The sequence below is a fragment of the Anser brachyrhynchus genome, assembly GCF_964034855.1.
Source record: "Anser brachyrhynchus genome assembly, chromosome: 6".
In the NCBI taxonomy this organism is placed as follows: Eukaryota; Metazoa; Chordata; class Aves; order Anseriformes; family Anatidae; genus Anser; species Anser brachyrhynchus.
In genome coordinates, this window is record NC_137700.1 from 36,833,821 (window position 1) to 36,846,396 (window position 12,576).

General features: G+C 36.9%; 1 protein-coding gene across 27 annotated transcripts in view; it reads left to right on the forward strand.

Moving 5' to 3' along the window:
• Positions 1-12,576, forward strand: part of ATRNL1 (attractin like 1) — a 519,237-nt gene that overhangs the window by 57,361 nt on the left and 449,300 nt on the right. For all 27 annotated transcript variants that reach the window (XR_013952819.1, XM_080597609.1, XM_080597608.1 and 24 more), the window contains 2 exons: positions 9,490-9,573; positions 11,638-11,751. Coding sequence is in view for 26 of the 27 variants with exons in the window: in XM_080597609.1 (XP_080453735.1) it covers positions 9,490-9,573; positions 11,638-11,751 (198 nt within the window). In the remaining variant the exon portion in view is untranslated. The remainder of the gene's footprint in view (positions 1-9,489; positions 9,574-11,637; positions 11,752-12,576) is intronic.

The following is a 12,576-nucleotide window of genomic DNA, read 5'->3' on the forward strand; positions in this document are numbered from 1 at the left end:
GGAGTGATGAAATTAAAGACATTGTCAAAGGTATTTCTGTTATTTTGTTAATATACTTAACTTTGCCCCTTTTAGAAATGGAAGTCTGCTTTGTAGGAAATAAAGGTGAAAGAAATGGCCCTACTAATTAAAGAAACCTAAACTACTGTAACACTGACATTTTTAAAACACTAGGGTTAATGAAAGATAATACGTTACTTCTGGGTAATCTTACAAACTGGAATATTCAAGAGCTACTTGGGTACACACCTTTACTAAATGAAATGATAAAAATATTGCGGTAGTTGGATAAAAGTAAGCAATTGCCATGTTGGTCTGGCAACTTGTTTTTTTCACTGATAATTTATTTCTTTCTTCTCTTGGTAATGTTTTGCTATTAAAATAACTCCTGCTTAGAATGGGCAATGTAAAATATTAGAGCAATGAGGAGTTCATCTTGCTTTCTGCAGATTCTTTGGTAGTACTTGCTTAGAACAGTAGCGATTTGGGTACACATGAGAATACTTTGGGGCTGCTGTTAATATTACACTGAACTGAGGCTGAGTAGTCACAATTTCAAATACTTCAAACCTCCTTTTTTTTTTTTTTCCTCCCCCCTGAGAAAATATGTTAAAATGATGTGAAACTACAAGTCATTCTGTGAATCGGGTAGATTGTCTGCCTCTTACTCAAGCAGGATTTTTATTTATTTATTTATTTTTACAGCTTTTTGATTTCTTGAACTCTGTAGCATTTGCTATAATTAAATAAGCTGCAATACAGAGAAATAGATGATGCCTTAGTTTTATATCGAATGCCAATTTGATGTTCCATCAATTCTTAATTTTCAGCATAGTGGCAGGTGTATTTTTATAGCCAGAGTTTTGCATGACATCTGTGAACTAGTCTGGGCATTGCTGTTAGACGTTGTCTGTCTCATGTGATTTTGTCCGACTATGATATTAAAATAGATGCAGAATATGTGTATTATTCAAGACAGGAGAGATGAAACTACATTTCTTGAAGTTTTTCCAGTTTTTTTCCAGGTCAGTGGAGGATATTGTGCTATTTGCAGTATATTTTAAAAGTCATTTAAAAGAATTTGATTTCAGAATTGGGATGAAGAGGACCAGGGCCACCTGGAAAATATTGGCAAGATTCAAGCTGTTAATTGGTGTAGCACTGCTGTAAAAGCATGCAGTTCACTCTTCAACTCTGTAGTTTGACTCAACCACATTCAGTTTTATAGAATCTTTCCATTAATATAAATCCATCTGCATAAAACAGTATTTAGTAGTCTGGATTTTTTCTAGAAGGTAGTGGTTAGGTTGTTTTAATTCCCCAGAGAGATTTTTATTTTCTATCTGATTTAGGGTTAAACCTCCAGAAAATGGTGAGCCATATTTCAGTAAAATACCTGTATTTGGGTACCTGTGTTCTGCAATCAGGCTGTTATCTCTAAGAATATTCTTGTTCATCTTGTGGATACAGAATCAGGTCCTTTGAAGTCTTACTAAAATAAGAAAAATATCTATGGATATCTATATATTCATTAGAGGAGGAACAGCAGCACAACAAGAGATAGAGGTGGGGAGGAATTTTTCCTGAAGATAATCCAGGTAATTTGTTAGAAATCTGCATGGGATTTTCTTCTCATTGCACAATATGAATTTCACTATTTAAAAAAACAAAACAAAAGGCTAACAATCCACTGAAGGGCAATAATGCATTTAACGAGAGATTTCTGAGCTCTGGTCTATTTTTCCTTACTGTCTCTCCCAGCAGTCAGCCTCCTAAACTGTTTATCATGCTGGCTGCACTCTGCTACTCTCCTTCATACTGTATTAGTGTCTTGGCAGACCAGATTCTGTTAGGCTTTGCTGTCCTTCTCAATTTATTTTTTAGGTTTGAGCCCTCTCAAGAAATTGCTGCTATTCTTGGAGAGGTTCCATTGCTCCAAAATCTGGGTTCATATATGTAGTTATAAAAATAAACAAATACTTGGTATCAGTGGAGAAAATGATGTTTCTTTGCTTAAATACACGGCAATCAGCATTTGGTTTGTCTATTAGATAGCTGTGGCTTATTCTCATGTATTTTAGAGAATATATCTATGTACTCTGAAGACAGAAGTTATTCTGACTTTCTCAAGACCTGTACAGTGAAACTAAGGTCTCAGTATTTTTTATCTGCTCCAATTATAAATCAGGTTGTTAAATGAAAATAGTCCAATCACTTGTGCAGTCAGAGCGATGCTGTGCCAATTTTTCACCTCATCTCTTGGCCTCTGTTCATCCACAACTCTGGAATTCGTTTTGTCAGAGCAACTTGAAGTAAAGCACTTCGGCATATGTTGTCACCGGAAGCTAACAGGGAAATCGCTCTGCATGCTTAAAAAGTAGAAAGCTTTTTCTGTACGTGTGTCAGTGTTTTCCTCGGATTTAATAGTAGGGTTTTCCTCGACCTCATGGCTTTGTGTGCTTGCTCCTCTGATTCACACCGTTGGTGTTTGGGGGCTGCCCAGTTTTATCCCCCATGCGAGGTGGCTGAGAGGCTGGCCGTGCTGTGGGCACCTTCCCTGTGCGGGGCCTCGACTTCTCATCTTGTTGGCACTGCCTTTGTGCCACTGCTTCCAAAGTCACTATGAATGAGAATTCAAAACCTGTGACTAAGCTGAGTAATAGAAAAATAGCTGTGATGGAAAACGGAGGCGTTTTTAAGAACTTCATGTTAAACATATGCAAATGGATTTTCATCTTCTGGAGTCCATTTATTTTTTTATTATTTTTTTTTCAAGTAGGATTTCTCATGGCTTGTGGCAGTGTGTTGTGTGTCCAAAGTGACAAACTTTCAAGTGAATGCTTATACAAGAGAGTCAAAAATAGATTTTTCCCATTGAGAAAATGATTATGGATGAAACTTTCCACGCAACGAGGTCCTGATCATGCAAGCTGCATTGATCCCGCATAATAGTGTCTGAAAAAAATAGCGCTGACTGAATTGGAATCAAATTTCTACGCTTTGGTAAGCATAATTAACCCCAGAAAGATGAGCTAGAGCTTCCTCTGGAGGAAGGTAAGCGGTCACAGGGAATTGCAGGTTGCATACACACTGGCATGCAGAAAGGCAGTTCTTGGGCTATTTACACCGAGGACAAGCTGCAGCATTAAGTGCAGGAAAGAAAGAATTCTCTGGTTGCTGTGCTTGCCAGGATATGGCTGGAGCAGCAGCTGGTATTTTGTGATGCGGATATATTGGAGAAGTTCTGGAGGAGGGAAGTCTTGCAAATGTGATACGTGAGGAATGCTGGAATAACTTGCTTGAGTCAGAGAAGAGAAGCTTGGGGTAGATGTTTGTAAAAGGTGAGCAGAAAGGAAGGGATTAGCTCTCTTCCCTCTGAGCAGGGCAGGAAGTAGTCTGTTTAAGTAGAATCAAGAGAAAAATAAGCTGAACGTTCAGAAAAACTTTCTAACAATAAGGATAAGTCAGTACTAAAATAGATCACCTAAGAAGATTGCAGACTCCTGTCACTGGAATTATTAAGAACAGATTAGACAAATAACTAGCGAGAAAGGTTTCAGCGTGCTTGGTCCTGCCTTGGGATAGGGCATGTTAAAACATGTCAGTGCAAGGGTTTGGGGGGAAAAAGTCACGGACCACCTAAGGGAGTAGAAGAAAAGTCTCAGGTGGCCTCAGATGGTATTTCTATAGTCATTTTAATTTATATTTAACATTCCTATGTTGTCTTCATTTTCCCCACTTCATGTGTCTTCCAGATCTTCACAGGACTGTGCCCATTTCTAGCCCCTTTATAGATCCCTTGTAATGGCTTATGGTCACACGCTGTGATGCCCTGTTGTAAATGAGCTGCCTACAGCTCATATTATATTATATAATTATATATTATATATAATATTATATATGTATATAATATATATTATATACATATATATGCATATATTATATATATACAGGATATTATGCAGCAGAGGGAAGAGATTCACTTTATTTATTTGCGTTATGTAAGTGAAAATACATTACCTGAGTAAGATGCCTGGTATGTTTGTAATTTGAGAGCACTGTCTGCTTTTTAATGCAGTAGTCTTTCAGTAGTTCTTGGAATCGCTACAAAAGTGGAATATGGACTAGCAGCCATTTTCAGCCACAGTAAATGAGGAAAGAAAACACCTGCTGAAGTGTATGTTCTTCACTGCTCGAAGGTGATATATCACTGCAATCTTTAATAAAAAAATAAAAAATTGTCCTTGAAATACTGAATATTCTGTATGGGGAAAAAAGGCTGATGTGTCACTTTCATTTTACTTTTGTGTTTCTTAAATTGTTTTGGAGCTTGTTTTTCCTTAAAATAAATTAGAAGGGGGAACTGAAAACTTGAATTAAGTAGTAGGGATGTTTTATGAAAAAAGAACTGTTACTTTTGTCAATGAGTGAAGTTGAACCTACTTAAGAACATTTTTTTAATTAGTTAGTATGTGACAAGTTGTGAATGTTCTTACTGCTTCTAAATATACATTTCTCTATTAATGCAGAGCAGTGTGTAACAAGTAGAGGAGTGTGACTGGCATACACAAATGCTATCTTAATGTGTTAAATATTTATTCTTCTTGATTAGTCACTGAAGGAAAAGTAGAGCTCTGGTATATTCAGTGTCTTCTGTTTTAATATCCATTATGAAAAAATTAGCTGTCAGCAAGGTTCTACAAGAGACGTAGAAATGCAGGAAAATCAAATGCAAGTTCTTAGGATCTTCGTCAGGTACTAATCAATACTTTTTGCCTGGAAAGTAAGGCTGTTTTTTTTTTTTTAATTTGTATACTTTACAAGTTTCTGGGGGGGAAAAATCCTTTTATTGCCTTAAGTGTGAGTGGCTCCTGCAGGCACCTGGGGCTGTGTCTCCCATGTAGCAGTGGTTTGTATGCCTTAGCTGCTAAGGGTTCAGTTCAGGCTTTCCAAAGTTACACGTGTGTCCCTTGTGGTGCCTCCATTTACTGTCCACAAAGTAGTTGCTGCTTCCTGTCATGGCTGAGAAATGGCCTCTTGATCTCTTTATTTCCTTCTGGTAACATAGTGAGCGCTGATTCTGTCTTGTCCTGTATGGTGGTTCAAAACTTCCCTTCTTTCTTAATTAAATGTTGATCTCTTGAAGATTTTTTTTTTTTAAACTGTGTAAAGGCTGGACACAAGATCCCAAGCTGAAAATGCTGCCCTTGTGTTTATGGAGGATCTGATCTTACAACTTTGAAGTGCAGTTATTGTTTTTCTGTTTTAAATAAAACCATTTTTCATAAAAAGATGGAGAAAAGAAATGGAACAGCAATAAAGAGAATAGTCTTTGGCTGGTAGACCAATATTGATATTGAGCTGAATCTGTATGCTTGGTATCGCAAAATCTGTATGCTCTGTCTGTGATATTCAGGTATATCTAAAGTAGGAGTTACAAAATAGTCCAGCATTCCATGAAACTATCAATAGAAATGTGACTGATTAATGTAGAGATAAATGAACCATTCTATAACTCCTTTTATTTAAGTGAGTATTTGTAGCATTATGAATACGCCTTATGGCTTCTCCCCCGGTAAGCCTGGGTTACAGCTCGGACCTCTGTCTGTCCACCTACCAGCAGCTTTGTAGGTCTCCAAGTGCCAGGCACTTTGAAACGCGGTGTTTCAGGGCAGGGCGTTGTCACTAAATTGAGCTGCTGCAGGCCCGTAAGTGGATCTCTAGTGTTGCCCTCTTTGACTTTTTATTGCTTTTTGTTTCTTCTTTCTCTCTGAAGCACCGTTCCTCTGCTGGCAGGAAATACCTGATGACTTCCCAGGTTTAAATCAGCGCTCCTTTCTGGAAAAGCTGACAATATCATTCTTTTGCAATAAGATTACAGGAGATGACATGATTGCATTTTTCACACATCTATAAATATTACAGTCAGAAAGGGCCATTTTAATAATCTATTCTGACATCTTATGTATTGCAGGCCGTAGATTTCATCTCCTCCTTCCCCTTCATCTCATTCTCCTTCATTTTACTCTAATAATTTCTGAATGAAGTAGAACATACTTTTCTTTTTCCTTTTCTTGAACTGCATTGGTCTTGATTTAAGATCACTGCAGTGGTAAATATAAATGTTACCGATGTGAATTGTAACGCAATTATATTTACCATTGCATTGTAGCAGTGCTAATGTTCCAGGGGAATACAGATTTCCCTTTGCGTTGCTTTTGAGTGCCCTGTGTTGACTTCAGCCTCTAGCCCTCGAGTTGCTGGCATGCTTCTGTCCACTGGATGAAACAACCTGTGGTGCCACGCGTCTTGTGCAGGTTGCTGCTGCTGAGCTTGGTGATACGGAATATTGTCCTCAATTTGGTAAAAGGTTGTGTGAAAGTAACTCTGCTTACCCATGTACTGTTTACAGGATTTGGGAATTGGTAACACTTGGAAAGAAAAATGATACCGAAAAGTTGTTGGTATATCTCAGGAAACTTAAAGAAAGGGCAAGACAGAGGAGAATTACTTTATAGTAAATAGAACAGCATCTTTAGCTCACTGATTTCCACGGCCATTACTACAAAACAATGTCATGCTCTTATTTATTCTTTATTTTTTGCACAGTGCAATAGCTGCTTCAAAGGTTATCTACTCCTCTGAAAAACTATTTATCAAAAAGTATCAGCCCAGGTGAAAAGGGAAATGGTTTGTGCTTTGCTAGTGCCAAAGGACTGATCTAATAAAAACAATTCTTTGTCACCTCCCTTACATTGTAGAGCTACCAGGAAGCCAACAGTCATGCCTGTGAAAGCATACTATTTTATACTACTTTACTGCAGTAAAGCAAATGTTTTGTGGCTCTCTGTGTAAGGAGAGACCATCTGTATCTAAACCATATGACAGCACTAAAATTATTTTGATTGGCACTTTATGCGGTACTGCCTTTTTTCCCACAAAAATGCATGCACACACTCAAGCATAGGATCTCATCCTGTAATTAGGTTCTACTAAGGGCTAAGCATCAACAACAGTAGCTTGATTTCAAAATATGTGACGCGTGACTTAGTATCAACCTATGACTTGTTGTCTGTGTTCTCCATTGTCCAGGTTACCAGCCCTGCCTCCTCATGCGTTGCTTTGCTTATCCCCTGCCCAGCATTTGTACAGCACTTGCCAGGAACCATCGCTTTTTGGGAGCATTGAACGGTGGCACTCAGACGAGCTCAGTGCATTAGGTTTTACTAGGGAAACTTTCTCTTGTCTGGCAATTGACTGAAGTATATTTAGTTGGTTTTTTTTTCTTTTTTCCCCCAGCCTGTTCACAAACAGCTAGCTGTTTGTCTGCTTCTTTTTGTTCAGAAACATAAAATATCTTACTGATACCGCTTTTATGCCTTGAAAATGTTTCAAAGTACACTTATTTGGACAGCTCCCCATAGTACAGAGCCTTATCCCATTTTAAGGGATTTTTATCCCATCAAAAGGAAGTGTAGTGGGGAAAAAAGGTTTTCACTGAAAACCACCAGGGGCTAGAACAGAATGGCTCACAGCGTGCCTAGCCAAGTGGAGCTTGGTTTTCCAGGACAGGTAAAGGAGCTCGTTCAAAAACCTGAAAGTTCACATGTCCTGTCTTGTAAGTTCCTCTTTCTTGCTCCCTTGTTGTTATTTCTTTCAATGTATTTAGGGTTTTGTGCTTGGAATGATAGCCCTCTGTTAATAAGTATGCAGTTAGTGTTTGATATGGGTGAATTCAGATGTAAATAAGTAATTTTCTCTAGGTGTGAAAGGGAATATTTTTAAACTTTATGTATAGAGCTTCAAAGATAGTAAGATAGCAGATACTGAATTCCTTTTCAGCTGGATTCCTGGTTTCGAAAAATTGGCTGTCACTTGGTCAGTTTGATTAACATTGCCTCTAAGCAACTTAAGTCCTGTCATTTTGTAAAGAAATAGATCAGTTTATTTGCTGTTATTCAGTGATACCTCTTCTTCGTCGTTATCCTTCCACACTGCAGTGAAAGAAGTGAGTGTTTCCGAGTATGTGTTTGCATCATTGGTCATCGTTGTAATGTTTTAAAGAGTCGGATGGTCAGTTTTCCCAGAGATGTAAGGTTACCAGAGGTGTGCTAAGGCCTGAACTTTAGAACATAATCAAGACGAATGCAGAAAATGGGGCAAATAGTGAAGTTACAGTGTGCCAAAAATACTAAGCTATTTCAGAAGGCTTTTATGGTAATAGATTATTGAATTTCATCTGCTATTTTAGCACTCTGTGTAGATTAATGTGAGGTAATGTATGTGAAAAGGGTGTGTGTAGGGAGGGGGATCAAAGTTCTACACACATAGCAATGAACCTTGAACTCTGTTATCACTCAGAGTTACAACAGCTAGTTGTGTTTAAAAATGTCAGCACAGTAGTTGCTGAAAGAGCAAATAAAATGTTAGGGTTGGAATAGAAAAGAAGCAGAAATCATTATTTTGCCACTGTACAGATTTATGGTTCCCTTGCATCTTGAACACAATATGCTGATCTTTGTGTTGATCCTCAGAAAGCATATAGGAGAATAGAAAGATTTATTAAATAAAGGGAGTAGGGATGGTCAAAGTTAGTTACTCCGTACAAGAAGCAGCTAACTGAACAAGGACTTCTCAGGACAGCAGAAAGAAGGGAGAGAGGCAATGCAATTCACTGTTTTGGGTGGGATAGAGCATGTCAACAGCGTACTGTGGTTCACCATCTCTCTGAACACCAGACTAAGGACATCAAATGAAATTGTCAGAAGGTAGGCTCGGGTAAAAACAATTGAGATCCCACAAGAATTAATTCCACATGTTAGACTGTTCCACATGTTAGAAGTTCTACATTCCAGATGTTTTCAAGAGTTTACATGGGCACATTCCTAGGAGAAGCATTAACGCCAAACCAGTATGAAGGCACAGTATCTGCTTGAGAATGTCCCCGGGCTGCAAGACACCGCAGGTGGTGTGATGCTGTGGGCAGTCCCCGGAGGTATTGAAGCTCTCCTACATGTCTGCTGTAGACCACTGTTGGAGGCAGAATGCTGGGCTACGTTAATGTTTTGGTCTGACATTGTACAGCTGCTCATAGTGTGCAAAAAAGCACACAGACACAAAGTACTGCTTTAAAAAGAAAAATTAAACAAAACATCACAAAAATACCTTTACATTTGCACGGATCCACTTCAACTGTAGGATAACCTAGATTATATGTAATATCTGTGTTACTGGTCAAGAAAAAAAAAAAGTCCCGTGATTGATGATTAGGGGAAGAAAACAATGATACAGAATAATTAGAATTCTACTTTCTATAAGCAAAAATAAAAAATAGTGACAAATATAAAAATAGATTTAATGCTTTCCTCTGCCCACAATTTTCTTTCCATCCAGAAAGAATCTGTTAGCATGTTGATGATGTCTGTTTTACTTGCTTAAGAAATGTCTCTGCTATATTACAGCATTGTTTTTTTTTTTTTTCTCTTCTAGGTTAACAGAACCTTCTGGATATTTAACAGATGGACCAATAAATTATAAATATAAAACTAAATGTACATGGTTAATTGAAGGATAGTAAGTATTCATTTTCAAAGATTAAATTTTCTGACAGTTTGGTATTGTGTATTTTAAAGATCTAAAGAATTCGAGTTTAAATTGCATCTGGATACAATATAAACAGTGGTTTTTTTTTTTTTTTTTTTTTAGCTTAATGTTATAAAGATTAAAAAAAAAAAAAGGGATTTTCAGGGTTGCTTAGACCTGGCCAAATTACATTGCCATTCTAATTGCTGGCAAAAGTTACAGTGATATTGGAATTTGGCCAGTGCTGCAGGCTCTCAAAATCCGATGATAAATTTGCTGCCTGTTTGAGTACCGTAATGCAAGTCCCAGAAGTGGTTACAGGATCCTGTGATTTAACTCATTATCTTACTCTCCAGTGATAAATCAGGAATGGCTTCAAGTATAGAATGCTTCCAGTCTACTAATTTTTTGGTTGTATCTTGCTCGGAGGTTAGTTTCCATAAACTATTTTCATTTGTATTCCAGTTTTCCTTACGTACTTTGTTTTAAAATCATATTTTGTCCATAGTTTATACAGCTTAGATATTTCATGTGTATGTTGTAAATTTTCCAGTTTATGCAGCATAGAAACACAGACATGCATGTAAGGAGACACGCAGTGGTATGACTAACTGCTAAGTGCACAACTTTGTTAAATTTCGATGGGACTTTTTTCCCCCAGGCTATTGATCAGAATTTTGCTGAAGAATCCATCTAGCTCTGAGTTCCACTAAGGCTGCAAAAGAAAATTACTCCTGTTCTTTATATATCCATATTGTCGTTATCTCATTACACATCTCATTAGACTTCTCTTTTTACCCAAACTAGTAGGGGAATATCTGCTCTGAACTGCAATACACTGAAGTGGAAGTGTGCCTCAGGACTGTATACAAACACTGCTTTGAAGTTGATCTTAGCTCTGTTCCTCCTCATTGCAGGAGATGGGAGAGTGATTAGGTGGAGGAAACAATATGCTGCACTGTGTGTGGGACAGTAATGCAACCCAGTAACGTAGTGCAAAATGTCAGTGCGTGAGAAACTCACATATGTATAAAATGATCTTTCTTAAAAAATGGACAAAACCAAAGCTCTCACTTTCGTTCTCTCAAAGCGCTCTCTCTTGCTTGTTCTCTCTCAAAAAGTTTTCCAGTGGTGAACTGCACTTGAGGCTGTCAGTAGGAAGGCAGAACATTTACAGTCTCCATCTAGATATCTCCCAAAACCTGGTGAAAACTGACCCCCAGGTGTGATGGGAAACTGCTAATTCTAGAAAACAGAGGAGGTGCTGCACTGTATCCTATAATTTCTGGAGTATCCACTTGCAGCTGACACTAAAGATTTAGTTGTAAAGACAGTTTTATTGGAAGAGAGTGTTCTTCTTGATTTTGATTTTTGATTTTTTCTTTTCATTTTAAGTTCCTGTAAGACAGGGTGATGTCAAACTCCCCAAAGGGGTGCCACAGAGTTGTGCCTTGAAACAGTAACAAGCATGAGAATACGCATTTTGAAATGTATTTAGAAATATTTTCATACTTAACTAGTAATATAAGCCTTGAAATTGGGTAAAATGTGAAAAACAAACAAACCACCAAATCTACCCTCTTGCCTTTCATCATTAATATTAATTTTAAATTTGTGTATTAAAATTTTTACTTTCAGTCACTGATACAATACTGAAATGAGGGTTTATAGGGAATTTTCTCTTGAAGATTCTTTAAACCTGATAGTCCAGACATTGTAAAATAAAAGTAATATAATAAAATGAGATATTTTAATGGCTTTAAATTACAGGTTCTGAACACTGGTTAAAAGCCTCATGAACTTAAGTATCCTGTTAACTTCAGAGATTATTAGACTTGGTCTGCAGATGTTATTATAAGAGTATTCTAAGATAAAAATGAAATGTTTGCTTGCCCTAAATTTTGTTCTTTAACTCAAGTGTTTTGTTAGTACTCTGTTTTAATAAAGTCGTGCTCGCATGATCAGTTTTGTTGTAAGTTCTGTATTTTATGAGTTCAGTACTTCTGTAAATAATTGTTTATGCCAATGTTGTTGTTCTTTTTTTTTCTTTTCCAGTCCTAATGCAATACTGAGATTGAGGTTTAATCACTTTGCCACAGAATGTAGTTGGGACCATATGTATGTATATGATGGAGATTCAATATATGCACCTTTAATAGCTGTATTTAGGTGAGTGTATTTATTAGCTTTTTGATCCAAATAATCATATAGACATTGTTAGTTTCAGGGGAAAAGTAATATCAGAGGCTTTAATTTCTTAGATAGTTTTTTTTTCTTTTTTTTTTTCCTATTAATATCCCGGGGACATGAATGAAAAGTTATACCTGCAAAAACTGCTGTATAAATTTCCAAATGCTTTGGTTTGGGGATCATAGCATAAATTCCTTACATGGTTTGTAATCCATGCAATGTCAGCATTAAGTGTTAATACTCATAGATATACAATCAGAAATGTACTTACCAGCAGACTTCCAATAGTGACTCCGACATTTTAATGTGCATGAAATGTGGCGCTGGCCACTAGTGTCAGTATCTTTAAAGGAGAATTGTAATTTGTTAGGCTGTATTGCATTATTTGTAAATTATAAAGAATAGCTACTAAATGACTTCTAAATTTATGTGCGAAGGGAATTTGATATGAAGGCTACTTTAAGTACTTTTTTTCTTTTTTTTTTTTTTTAGTGCTTCTTTAGATTGCTAAATTGGGCAACATCGCCTGAGTTGTAGGTGAAATTACCAACTTCTTAAAAGTCCTGGAATTTGCTGTCAACTGAAAGGATAGGATTTCTTTGCTTTTTGTTATATTTTTGTTAGCTGCTAAGAATTGTAACTCAACTGAACCTGTATTCAAATTAATGTTATCTAGAATCCTTGTAATTCTTTGTAGCAAGTAGTTTGTAGTTTAGAAATAAACATAAAACCAACAACAGTAAACAGTGAACTTAACTGATACTGTTATTTGTTATAAACCAGTTATTTGCCTTTCAAATGATG